The 14,595-nt window shown below is 32.6% G+C and overlaps 1 protein-coding gene across 3 annotated transcripts; it reads right to left on the bottom strand.

Annotated features, from left to right (window-relative positions):
• Positions 1–9,043: 9,043 nt before the first annotated feature.
• LOC110623783 (phosphate transporter PHO1 homolog 3-like) lies at positions 9,044–12,739 on the bottom strand. 3 transcript variants are annotated; one of them, XM_043960495.1, is made up of 12 exons: positions 12,159–12,739; positions 11,790–12,057; positions 11,578–11,649; positions 11,332–11,461; positions 11,109–11,229; positions 10,731–10,989; positions 10,535–10,639; positions 10,163–10,207; positions 9,916–10,062; positions 9,527–9,805; positions 9,302–9,438; positions 9,044–9,149 (listed from the first exon to the last, which is right to left on the bottom strand). In XM_043960495.1, exons 1-12 carry the CDS (start codon positions 12,737–12,739, stop codon positions 9,044–9,046), a joined length of 2,250 nt encoding a protein of 749 aa, XP_043816430.1. The 3 variants fall into 3 exon arrangements, with proteins under 3 accessions (XP_043816430.1, XP_043816431.1, XP_043816429.1); XM_043960496.1 differs by having other exon boundaries at positions 11,790–12,039; XM_043960494.1 differs by having other exon boundaries at positions 11,790–12,067; positions 12,163–12,739.
• Positions 12,740–14,595: the final 1,856 nt, after the last annotated feature.

Genomic DNA, 14,595 nt, shown 5'->3' with positions numbered 1-14,595 from the left:
ATCCAATTACAACCCAATAATTACCTTTTTTTTTTCTATTTATTTCATTCATTTCATAAATTTTATCAATTTTTTATTTTTTATTATTTCAAAATTATTATTTATTTTTTTAATTTTAATAATATATAAATCAATTATTATAATTTTATTTATTTTATCTTATTTTTAAAAATTTATCGTAATATTTTTTAATATTTAATAAAATTAATATAATTAAAAATTAATAAATTATTTTTATTAATATATATATATAATAAAGTAAACAAAAATTATAAAATGAGAATCAGAATTCTGTAAATTCTAAATTTAATTAAATATATTTATTATTAAGTTAAATTTATAAATGTCATTCAAATTTAATTAAAGAATATATAATTGAGTTTGATTATTCGGATATAAGAACTAATATACATAATCTGTTAATCAATAATTTATAAACAATTAATGAATTAAATACAAAATATATTTTTTTACAATAAGTAATAAGATAAAAATTACTAATAAAACTATATTTTTATATAAATTATTAATTAAAATATATAACTTATAAATTTGGATATTATAAAATTAATAATAATTGATTTTTTGATAAATTTTTAAAATTTAAAATAATAAATTATATTTAAATATAAAAATTTTCATTAATATGATGTTGATCGATTCTACTCATTTTGTTTCTATAATGGTTTTATGTATTTTTTTTTTTTATTCTCTTATCATTAGTTTGGTCACGCTTTGCCTGCGTGCCTCCTGTGAGATGGTGAAGGTGTCCATATTATTTACCATTACTCTCCATCCTCTTTCTCACGTGAGAAGTGAGAACTTCTGCATCCCCTCCGCACGCGACTCGCATTCGATTTAAATTAAAAAAAATTAATCAAACTGTATTAATTTAAAATTTTAGTTAAATTTTTTACTTTAAAAATTTTAAGTACTTCAATTCGATTTGATTTTAATTAAAAAAAATTTAAAAAAATCAAACTAAATCAATTAATAATAATATATTATTTTTAATAATATAAAAAGATTGAATTATATTAAAATTAAAATATTTTAATTAATTTTAAAATATTAAAAATAAAGTATAAAATATATATTAAAAATTTAAATAAATTAAATCGAATCGAATCGAATTGAATAAGACTGATTCGATTTCTGATCAAAATCAATTCGATTCGATTTTTATAAATATCAAAATTTTAATTTTTAATTTATTCGATTTAATTCGATTTTAAACCAACCGACTGAATGCTCACTCCAATCTCTTTCTTTGAATGCTAAATTCGATTCATCTCCTTCTTCATCTAAAATTGGCCTAAATTGGTCTTCAACCCACTTTCTTTTTCATCCAATTAAAATGGTTAACAAATTTTTTAAAATAAATATCACAACAATTAATTTTTAATAATCCACTTGCTCAATTTCTAAATCAATATATCATAATACAAGAAAATAATATATTGGTTTCTACTTTGTTATTATACTCAATAGTTTATTAAAAAAAATTAATTTTTTAAATTTTAAACTAAGAATACATATTTCATATCTAAACTAATATGAATAGAAAATAATATATAACAGTAATTTTTATTTGCAAATTTATAATTATTAATAAATTGGTTTTGATATTATTAAACATTTATATTTAAATATAATTTCAATTAAAAAAAATTAGAGATAATGAGAAGCTGTGGGGCTGCTTGCAAGTTTGGACCTGAATGGACCTTGCATTCCAAGCCCATTAAACATTGGTTTTCCATGATACTGTTTTCTAGACAGTTGACAGCACCCAATCTTATCTTTCTTTTTTTTTTTTCTTTACATTTTATTTTGTTTTATTGAAATATCAAAGAAAGGGGGAAATTGAAAACTGGTATAAATTATTGGAAGTGCATGATTATGATTATGATGGGAATCATGGAAAAAAGAAAAGCAAAAATTAAGGGTATGATGTCCCATACTTTGGCAGCATAAACACAGCATTCCAGGATGGGAAAAATGACTTTAAAAGGATGATTTTGATGATTATGATAATGAAAGAAAAACATAACAAAGTCTTAATAATTATGTCTGAGAACCAACAAAAGATGCCTCCATTTTTAGGGTTGCTTTCTCTTTTCTTGTCTTTTTTCTTCTGCTTCATCATAAATTAATTGCTTCTAGAGCTACAAGTATTCATTGCAGACCAGTTGAAGTGAAAAGACTAATTTAGGTATTTTCAGTCTATAATAATTATGGAGTCGCTCAATAGAGTTTCATTGAACTCCAACGCAGAGGAGTCACTGGCATACAATGATGAGATTAACAAACAAAATAAACAGAAAAATCCAAAACTCAGCGAGAACCAGAAATCGAAACACCCAAAAAAAATCACTTATAAACGAAATTTGGTGCTATTGCTACTGAAAGGCAGTAGAGCCCATCATACACCAGGTAGCGCCACTTCTTTCTCTATCCTAAAATTCACTTATGTTGAGTTTGAATCCATGTATATTTAAATTTGAAATTTAAATTTTAAATATTGAATTTGAGTTCAGAATTTGAAATTAAGATATCTTATGTAGGAAATAAATAATTATTTTAACAAAACTGTTAAATATATATGAATTCAAATAACATAGTTACCATTTTAATTGGCTGCCAAAAATTCACTTATCAACTGCTTTTTTTCAATAAGTTCTAACTTTAAATTTTTTTTTCATTTAGCTAATAATTGATAAAATTTTATTTTTTTATTTAGATAATATTATCTTTTTAATATATATTAATTATACTAAAACACTAAAAATAAAGAGTAAAAATTAAAAATTCCATTAAAAGATCTAATTGATTGAACTAAATCGAATTGAATCGAATCAAATTAGCTCAATTCAGATCGATTTCTTTCTAAGTTCAATTTAGTTTTCATATACATTTTTTTTTAAAGCAAAACTACTAGTTGTATTAATAAAATTTCATCAAACAAAGAGGATATTATCCCAAACAGAAAGACGACCATGCCTAATAGATTCTCTAACCAAAGTATGAACAGTTAGAGTGACATGACAACGAACCCATCTAACAGAAATATCAGTTCTAGAGTCTAACAAAAATTTACAATCATTTAAAATCAAATCCAGTTCAGAAATGTCTAAATATAGAGACTGAAGTTATTGAACCACTTGCAAACAGTCCATAAGAATACAGCTATTAAAAGGCAAAAATTTTATCGCAAAGAGTAAACAGTGACGGAGAGCTCAAGTTTTCCACAACAAAACCGTAGCCAATAAAATCTTGAACTTAAAACAAAGCCTCATCAACTTGACAAAGCCAACTAAAATTGTCCAAGCTTGAAGATGATGCACGAATTTGGAGAGGAATGACTTTAGGATCATAGCAGAGTTGGAGGAATAAAATAAATTCCTGCCCTAATATAAAGTAGTAGTGGTATTTCCATGCAAAGTACCAGTACGTTGAGCAGCTTTCCAATCCAAGATATGATGCATGATGTCTTTCACAAGATAAGCTGTTGAATTTTGCACTTGGTTCCACAATAATGAATTCCTTACTCACCATAATCTCCATGCACATACCATTACAAAGGTTTTTCGAACATTGTCTTGAGACTTCAAAATCTGCAGTAAAAAATTATAAAAATTATCATTAGGCTGCAAATCTCCCACTCTCTCTAACCTCCAAACTTCATTGGACACATGACAATGCAACAAAATATGATTGACACTTTCATCTTCATGGCACCAAGGACATCTAGCATCCACATCCACACCCGTTGCCTTAAGTTATCCTTTGTAGGCAATATATTCCTACAAGCTCTCCAACAAAAATTTTTCACTTTTGAAGAGATCGAAACATTGCACAAACTAGTCTGTAACTCACTCCCACATTAAAAGATTATCTTCCTAGCAAATCCATACAAACAAAATATGCGGACTTCACCTATACACACCTTTTTTATTAAAGTGCCACAAGAAGGAATCTTCCTTATTGGTAATACTAATAGAAATACTAATAATAGCTATGATATCTCTTGGAGAAAAAAACTCCATTAAAAGAGCAATGTTCCAAACCCTCCTATTACCTTCAAAAAAATTACAAACACGCAAATGTGGTTTAATAAAATCGGGGCCATTATCCGCAAAAAAGGTATCATTCTTAGGAATCCAGGGAGCTGAAGCCGCTAAAATATTCTCTCCATTACCCACCCTCCACCTTGTACTCCTTCGAATTAATTCACTTGATGCCATCACACTTTTCCAAACAAAGATAGCACCATTACTTATATTGGCAGAAAATAAATCACTATTTGGAAAGTATTTTGCTTTAAACACTCTATAACAAAGAGTATTAGGATTTGTTAAGAACCTCCACAATTGTTTGCCAAGTAAAGACAAATTAAAACTCCTAAAGTCCCGAAACCCCATACCCCCCTCCTTCTTTCTACTACACATCTTCTCCCACGCTAGCCAATTAATACCCCTCCGCCCTTCTCTTTTACCCCCACCAAAAACTATTGACCATTCTATGCAATTCATTCAAAATAGTAATGAGAATCAAAAAAATATTCATACAATATGTAGGTATAGCCTGTAACACAGATTTTATGAGAACTTCCCTGCCTGCTCTAGATAGGAATCTGTTGCTCCATGAATTAATCCTCTTCCACATTCTTTCTTTCAGAAAACCAAAAATTGCTTTTTTGTTCCTCCCAATAAGAGAAGGTAACCTCAGGTAGGCACTATGACTCAATGGTGAGAGAACATCCAAGATATTACTGATATTAGATCTTACAGAGGAGACCACATTGGGACTGAAGAAAATGCCAGATTTATTAAAGTTCACCATTTTTCCAGAAGCAGCCGCATAGGTATTGAGAATAAATTTAATACTATTTGTTTCCTTCAGTCTAGCATTAAAAAATAACAAAGAATCATCTGCAAAAAATAAATGTGAGATCTTTGGGCATCTAACACCTACCCTACAGCCCTGCAACTAGCCCCTAGATTCAGCATCTTTAAGCAGTAATGATAAGCCTTCTGCACACACCAAATAGAGATACGGAGAAATAGGATCCCCTTGTCGAAGACCTCTACTAGGCACAATAGAACCAATCCAATTGTAACGACTCGGAAATCGGACCGCTACCGGCGCTAGGATCTAGATCGGCTTAAGGCCGCCGGGACCCGTAGCAAGCCTAACATACATCCTGTACAGCTGGTATAATCTCATACATGATCAAACCTATCCATAAAACTGTAAACTTTTTCATTTTCCAAGCTTGACCTGGGCATGCGCTATCTCTGTAACATAGAACCCCTATACTAGAGCCCTCATCAATGCTCTAGTAGGGTCAGCGTACCATATGTCAAGCTCGGTCCATAAACATTACATCATTAAACATGAACATAAAAAAATCATGTACAAAGGGATTATCCAACTCGGGCCAAGCACAATACTAGAACTCTGAATACATTACATGTTATAACATGTCTGTACATACCATAACTTTACTTTACATCATCTCTATACATTATATCATGTCCACTACACTTCTAAACTATTACAGAAACATACCCATAGCCATGCTCTTACTCTTACCCTTCCTGACTCTGTCTAATCTCTGGGGCCTGAAAACATGGGGGTTAGGGAGAGGGGTGAGCTATAAAGCCCAGTGAGCAGAACTATAAAAACATTAAAACATATGCCATCATGGAATGCATCACAGCACAAACATTTCATATCACGGATGGACATGACCTCCAAAACTCCCTCTGTCTGTAACATATCATGGTGCCCGGCCCTTCGGGCTCCTCAGGACTTCATTATGCCCGGCCCTCTGTGGGGCTCCTCAGGACTTCATTAACATATCATATCTAGGGCTATTGAGGTCGCCTTGGTCCATCCACATCAACATCATAATATGCAATGCATCATCTTCGTGGTTACTAATGCAATACAATCTACTATAGACATGGCATTCATGATGCATGGAGCATGCTAAAACATTCATTTATTGAAAAACATAGGTTAGTTCCACTCACCTCTAGCAACTGCTGGGCTAACTCTGGACCAGCTAACTCTGAGGGCCTCCTCGGTTCCTCCGGTCCTCGGGTCCAATCCTACAAAGGTAGACTCAAATGAGGACCAAACATACTCTAACATAGCTATAAACATCTCCCCAAAAACCCCTTAAAACATCATAAACATGCATGGAAAAATGGCCAAAGGAAGGCTGGACAGGGCACTTTCGGCGGCAAGTTCGGCGGTCGAAAGTCCCTCCAGAGCCGAAACTCATGCACTTTCGGCGGAACCTTCGGCGGCCGAAAGTCCCTTCCAGAGCCGAAAGTCCAAACTTTCGGGGGCAAGGTTCGGGGGCTGAAAGACCTTCCAGAGCCGAAAGTCACCCACCTTCGGCGGCTGAACCTTCCCTCCAGAGACGAAAGTCTCAACTTTCGGGGGCAAGGTTAGGCGGCCAAAACAACCTCCTTAAGGGGTTCGGCGGCCGAACCTTGCTTCAGCGGCCGAACCTGAGTTCTCCAAGAAGGCAAAACTCAGGTCAAACATGCATTTTCAGCCTCCAACACTTTGCCAACCACACTCAACATGCATACCACTTCTCTCAAGCCTACATATGCCCTTATCCATGCAAAAAGGAGCTTAAAACAAGCTTAAACTCCAACAAACAACACATATACCCATAAATATGCATAAAGGGTACATAAACCCTTATCATGCACAACCATGCAACTCATGCATTCCTAACCCTTTTCCCTTCATAAAACTCATGTAAAACATCATAAAAGCTAAGGATCTACACTTACCTCTTGAAGAACGAGAGGAGAGGCGATTCCAAGCTTGAAGATCTGGAGATCCAAGCTCCAAAAGTCTCCAAGCTCCACCTCCTTGCTCCAAGCTCACAACTCTTCAACACAAGGAGAAAACTCATGAAAACCTTGAAGGATTTGAAGAAAAACCATGAAAATAACCCAAGGAGAGCATGAACTCACCTTAGCCCAAGAATGGAGAGAAAACTCCCCCATTTTCCGGACAAGGGGCCTTTTATAGGTGGCCTGGTCAACCATTTCCGGCGGCCAAACCCGCATGCAAACCTCCACCACGTTCGGCGGCCGAACATGGGCTTCGGAGGCAGCAAAACCATGCAACGTTCGGCGGCCGAACTTCACTTTCGGCGGCCGAACCTGGCAAATGCCTCCTTGGTCTTTTCTTTCAAAACTCAAATCCTTTCTCATTCAAAACCTTAAAACACTTAAAAACATTTGAGAAAACCTTTCTTTTATCCTTCTAGGAACCTCCGACATCCTCAAATTCCAGATTCCAACGGAGATTCCATCGGAAAGTAAGAATTTCGATGCCGGCGTCTAGTCATGTATTACACCAATCACCATTAAAATTAATATTGTAAGAAACTTCCGAAAAGTACATAGTCAACCACTTAATCCATTAAGTAGAAAAACCAAATCGTTCCAGCATGCCTTTTAGAAACTCCCACTCTACCATATCACAAGCCTTAGAAATATCAATTTTAAGTGCACAATTACCATCATTTCTGCCCTTATTAATTTTCACATTGTGAATAATTTCAAACGCAACCATAACATTGTCGGTAATCAACCGATGAGGGACAAAAGCAAACTAATTCTCAGAGATAATCATAGGAATGACCCTTTTAAATCTGTTCACCAAATCTTTAGCCACTATCTTATATAACACATTACATAACGCAATTGGATGAAAGTCTTTAACTGTTTCAGGACTATCCACTTTAGGGATCAAAACAATCAATGTTTCAGTAAGAGAAGAAGGAAAATTATCTTGTTGAAGCCATAGGCGACAACCATCGGAAATATCATTGCCAATCAAGTGCCAAAATCTCTGATAAAATGTAGGATTTAACCCATCCGGCCAGGTGCCTTGTCTGGATGCATTTGAAAAAGAGCAGCTCTAAATTCCTCATTCGAAAAGGGAGCACAAAGATCAGCATTGTCGGCATCACTAATTAAAGGCGGCACCAACTCAAAAATTCGTTCACAATTCACAGAATCGCCATAAAAAATAGACTGAAAATAATGCAGAACATAAATTTTAATTTCCTACTCATTCTCAATCCAGGTACCCGACGACTCCTTTAATTTAGTAATACAATTCATTCTTCGTCTATCATTAATTTGTGCATGAAAAAATTTTATATTTCGATCCCCATTTTTAAGTTAAAAGCACTTTGCCTGCTGTCAGTTTTCATATACACTAAAATTTTAATTTTCAATTTATTTAATTCGATTTGATTTTAAATCAAATCCACCGAATGTTCGCTTCTATTAATCGTTAGAGACAATATAAATAGTGATTTTGATCCAAATAGTCTATTGACGATCCAGAAGTTAATGAAATTCATACAACCAATTAGGATAAATTATACCTTTGTCAACTTTAAAAGAGTTTTAAGGGATCCTAAAAGTAGCAATTTTGCCTTAAAAATATTGAACTTAATAGAATTGGTCATTTTTTTATTTGAACAATTGAACTAAATTCGGTTAACATTTAAATCAAGTTTTAATTTGAACATTCAAATTCTTCTTGCAAATTGAATTTGTGATTGTTTGATTGAAAAGAAAGTGAAAGAAACTAACAGGAAAATGAGAGGGGAAAATTCTCCTAGTGTTTTGACCAGACAGGGCCAGGGCCGTAAAACTTTAAGGGTTGGTCCTTCATCATCATTTGAAGAATTGTCTATTTGACTGTTTCTGCTAAATCGGCTTTACGGTAACATATCATAATCATGAAATAGAATTGATCAAATCCAATTATATTTTCCAGAACACTTTGCTCAGGAAAAAAAAAAATCAAACAAATAACAGCTGTCTATATACACACAGTAAAGAATATAAGGCATTTTTAAAAAATGGGTATTTTATTTTTATTTTTATTTTCTCTTGTTTCTGTCATTTGTCAAGGTCAATGAATTTGCTGGGTGTTTTTTTACACGTCAAAAGGGTTTTTCTTTCTTATATTCTACAGGTTGATAAAATCACAGCCATTCACCTTCGTCATCATCCTCGTCACAGTTGAAAGGTAGCGGTACTGATTTGAATGCACGATATTTTCCTACATTGTTCAGGTGCTCGTTCTCCAACCTGAAATAATGAAATTAATGAACATTTATAAAAAAAAAATTATGGGATATATATGAAATTTTATATATTTATACTAGCTATTCATATAAATCTGATTTAGATAAGAATTATTCATAAAAATAATGGATTTTAGTTGCACTGCATGCACTTACCTGAAGAAATTCCATATGCCACGACGAATAATCTCTAGGCTTGCAACAATGGCAATTGAAGTTTCTCTATGCAAGGAAAAGAAATTGAAATTCAATACGGTTTGCAACCAAGCAAACCTCAGCAAGGCATTCAACACCTGCAATATCATATCAATTACGGTTAAATATATAATCGGCTCCAACTGGAACTCGAAATCTGAGACCTATTCCTTTCTAGCAACTAACCATGGCTAGATAGTAAACAATTTTGTGAGGGATAAGGAGTTTATTTCTCAGCCAGCGATTCTTCGAATTGCGCTGAAGAAGCCCCCAATCAATAACCAGATCCCAATATGTTCCATAAATTGCAGCTATGACTGAGAAAATCCAAGCTATTATTCTCCAACCAATCCCTTTGTTAAGGATGTAAGCTGTCCTGAGGGAAACAGCTACTACTGTCATAAAATACTTCAACCCATTGTATCCATGCATTGGATCTTTATCTTCGAACAGACGTCGGAGGCACTGAAAAAGATTTGATAATAAAGCAACGTGCATGTTAGCCAATATTTAGCTAATGATAAATTTCAAGAAAATTTAGTGCAAATCATTTTAATGGGTTGTGTATATTTGACCTGAAGAAGACGATACCAATATGGAATCCCAGCAACGATGAAGTAGAAGGTGTTGTATACACTTGTGTTGCAAGTGTTCTCTCTTCGTTTATAGTCTCCCCAGCCATAGTAGCAGATGTAGAACTCTAGATTTCTAATGGCTTGCACCTATAGATCAGTACATTGATCGGAAATTATTATTATCATATATATTATTGAGGACAAGGGTTCTTTTGTGGCTGAAAAATAGCTTTGATCATTAACTAACCTGGCTGGTTAGTTGATCTGCCAAGAAGAAATCAGGAAGTGCAACCTGAAATAAGAGAAGGAATTAATTAAAAGACATGTTCAGACAAATGCATAACATTAGGAACACTCACGCACTCACAATTTCAATATCAGAGAAAGAGACACGAAATTTATGGTAATTCGATTGTGATGTCTACGTTCACGAGCAGATCTGTGGAGATAAAGTTTTCATGTGATTGAAAAAGAGTAATACAATCTTTCAAAACTCCCAAAACCCTAGACCCGATATATTTCCTGAAATCTCATAGAACAATTATTTATAACAAGACAATTAGAAACCCAACATTTTAATTAAGTTGCATATTCATTCATGTCTGCCACAATGTTTTACCTTGTAGAGAGGAGCTGCAAGACAATGAAAGAGACAGGTGAGTAAGAAGAAGCGAGCTGAGCGATATAGAACATTGAATGGCAAGAACAATAGGACAAGTAGAAGCTGCAAAGGAATGGTGGAAAAAAAATGATGGGTTACGAAAACGCTTGGAAATTATGAAGTTGAATGAAGCAGAGAAGAGAATTGATCTTACAATAAGCAGGTTCAGAGGAAGAAGTTCAGTTAATTGCTTGTAATCATTTGTTTTAGGATCCATCTCCATGTCGAGATTTAAGATCACAGAGATTAGAGCTAGTACTGCAATACCAAAACTGACAAGGAGAACTTGTCGATGGTCCATTTCTGTTCCTTGTTTGAAACCAAATATGAAGGAATAATTCACTCGGTATCGCCTCCACAAGTATATATTTGCAGCATACATTAGCATGTGCAAGACAATGAACCCAAACAAGCTGCAACATTAAGATATGTAGACAAATCTCAAAATCCTTAACAATATAATACAATTTTAGGATCTCTGAGTTCGAACACCCGGAAAACTAAAAGGCTGAAATTAAATTACCAAGTTTACCTGTATAGGGGAAACATGGTTTTCATGTATGTTTCTCTCCCTGGTTTATTCATGATATTACGAGCATGTATGATTAAAATAAGAGCTATAACGAGAGCAGCTGTGCAGCCGGAGAACAAACCTGAAAAATTTTCCGATTGAAAAGGGAATTAGCAAAAACAACACCCAAAGATATGTCTGAAATGTACATGCAGCTGTTATATTATGTCAATAGAAATTTTACCCATTAAAAAAGTTGTCCTGTGCCTTTCTCTTTTGGCTTTTGGTCTTAAGATCCTCATGCCTTTACTGCGATTTGAGTTTGAGAAATGCTTAATGAATGTAGCTTCAACTCTTTCCATGACTTTGATTACCTGTAGTATATATATACATATTTTTCCATGAAATTGTAAATAATTTAGTTAAACTAAGAGAAGGATTCCATAATTGAAAAAAGATAGAGATCCAGGACCAGAATGAAGCTGCTCACCTCATCAGAACTGCCAAGGTAGGAGTGATCCACCATTTTCATGTAAGCTTTTGATGCATCTCTTGAAGTAATCTGAAGGAAAATAATTATATTAGCCATGTAACAAAAAAAAAAAAAAAGAGATTAAAAAAATTATGTAATTAGTAAGTAATTAGAAGAGAAAATCTGGGTTATATATATCTTATATAATTATTATGTATGCATGCACATACCTTATCATACTTTTTCATGATTTTTGAAAATGCTAATGTATTCAAGAAGCTGTAACTCTTAAGGAGACGAAGCTTTTGGTAAAACTCAACGAAAGCACGCTTGAGTTGCTCCTCAACTCTCCTGAGATTTTCCCTTGTGAATTTAAGTTGCGTCTCCTGTGAAACTGGGAGCAAGCCTTTAATGGTGGAGCGAGGAGTCTCAAGTGTGTTGTTGAACTTGACATGGTTAAGTATCTCCAATGGAGCTAGCCTAGTGCCATCATGCAGGCTCATTGGACCTTTTTTGCCAAGAAATCCACAACACTATATTAATTATCTGAAAACAAAATTATCTGTAGAGCAAGGCATAGATCATAAATTAGAGGTTACTTACGAGTTGATCTAGCTCCAGATGGAGCAGATGCTGCCAATATAGCAGCAGAAGCTGCAACATCAGAAGCTAGACGAGTCATATCAGCAGACCTATCAGACAAGCCAAGAGGTTTATCGACTTTGATCCTAAAAGCGATCAAAGCATCCATTTGGGTATTTAACATGCAAGCTTCCTTCATTACCTCTTCAACCTTAGCCTTATAAAACTTGTCCACCTTATTGAACTCGTCATCAAGCTTCCTAAAATAAGCCAGCTCATATTCTCCTGCTTCATCTGAAGGCATAAGCAAAGTAGTCTCATAGCTTTGAGAGCCATCGCGGTTAACAGAATTCACCAAAATGGCTTGGCTTTCAATCTCTGAAGAAGAAGAGGTGTGGTTGTTTCTCTGTGTTAGGCCGCTGAAAGCTCGGTAAAGAGTTAGCTTTCTCTTTAGGGCACCAGATGGGGTGACTGGTGGCTTGTTTCTTAGCTTGAAGATTTGGATTTCTTTCAAAAGGGTTTTGAGAAAATTATAATCCATGTACGCTTCTTGCCATTCTGGCACCATTTGTGCACTGAACTCTTTCCCAAACTTCATCTTTGTTTTTGAAGAGTGTGAGCTCGATCTTGGCTATTGAGAACTGAGCAAAAGGATGACAATTAAGACAACCTTAGCAGATAATTCTGTTGGGTTGTCTATTCCTCCATTTATATCAAAATACACAAAGCATAGGAATTTTTCAATTACTTTCTAAGATGAGGGTGTTTCCTTGAATTTTCAGATCGTACAATTATCTTACTTTGAAATGAAAATGAAGAAGGAGGAAACAGAAGAACACGCGTGTGATGGACTAGAGAAATAGAGAGGAGCCACTTGAAACCACCAAGTCCATCATTTTGAAAAATATCATTAATTTTAAAAAATGGACACATAATTGAAATATATTTTTATTACCATTTTAAAAATATATTTTAATTCTTTTGAATGGTAGATCGAACAAAATTTAGTCATATAAAAAAAATAGCAAACGTTAAAATTGAATTTATAAACAAAGAAATATTTCTATATTTACCTTTACAGTGGTTTAAATTAAAAAAAATCGATCGAATCGAATTAATTTAAAAATTCAGTTTGATTTTTTATTTATTTCGGTTCGGTTTGATTTTTAATTTTAAAAATTTCGATTCGATTTGATTTTAATAAAAAAATTAAAAAAATCAAACCGAATCAATTATCGATAATAGTATATTATATTATATTATTGTTAAAATATTATAATTAAATTTTAAAATACTAAAAATAAAATAAAGCGTAAAAAATAAAAAAATTTATTAAAAATTTAAACCGATCAAATCGAATCGAATAGAATAGAACTAAATCAGACCAGTTTAGTTCGATTTGATTTTTGATCAAAATCAATTCGATTCGATTTTTATAAATACTAAAATTTTAATTTTTGATTTATTTAGTTTGGTTCAATTTTAAATCGAATACTAATTCAGTATTAAATAATAATTTATTTATTTTTATCTTTATTACCGTAGTATTAAATAATAATTTATTTATTTATTTATAATAAATAAAATTATTACTTAATAACTTTATTTATTTATAAGTTACCAGCTAAGTTAAAACTGTATGATAAATCGCATGATTGTGTTAGTGGCTTAGTGATTAAATACCTGTATTTCATATTTATTAATTATTATTATTATTATTAATTTCATACTAGTCAATCTTGAAAATTTTTGCAGAAATGTCTTTTGAATTTTATTTTTCTTAAAATGGTATACATGAAATTAAATTTGAAGATTATTTGAAAGATTTACCCTAAAAATCAAATCATGGGAAGCTAATGAAAGAAGTCCACACGCTTATACACTGTGGGTTCCCCAAATTCCATGCATTAGCTGTTTATTTACTGCAAGTTTGACGTTGGGGGTATTTGTAAATCAAGCTGTGTTTTATGAATCTTACTGGAAATTACACAGACCAACTAATTACCATGATAAGGATAGATATGATGTTATTTCTGCTCAACCACATTTTTCTCTCTTTCAAGAATCAAATTCTCTGACATTTGATGCATTTAAAAAAATTAATTAATCAAAAATATTTTCAAAATTTTAATATTTTTATCAATTTTAGTTTAATTTAAATTTTGATGTTAATTTTAGGGATGGTTGACATAACATTAATTTTAATATTTTAATTATTATTATTGATGTGGATAAAAAAAGTTTTATAATAAAAAAATAAATTTTTTTATTTTTATAGATTATAACCTAATTTTAAAATTTTATTTCAAGTATAAACAATTAATTAATTTTAACCTAAATTAAATAAAATTAATATTTTATTATTCTGTAACGATCCGAAAATCGAATCGTTACCGGCGCTAAAATTTAGATCGACTTAAGGTCGCCGAAACCCGTAACAAGCCTAACGTACAT

Source organism: Manihot esculenta, chromosome 9 (assembly GCF_001659605.2).
Source record: "Manihot esculenta cultivar AM560-2 chromosome 9, M.esculenta_v8, whole genome shotgun sequence".
NCBI classification, from domain to species: domain Eukaryota; kingdom Viridiplantae; phylum Streptophyta; class Magnoliopsida; order Malpighiales; family Euphorbiaceae; genus Manihot; species Manihot esculenta.
This window is presented reverse-complemented; position numbering and strand designations above follow the sequence as displayed.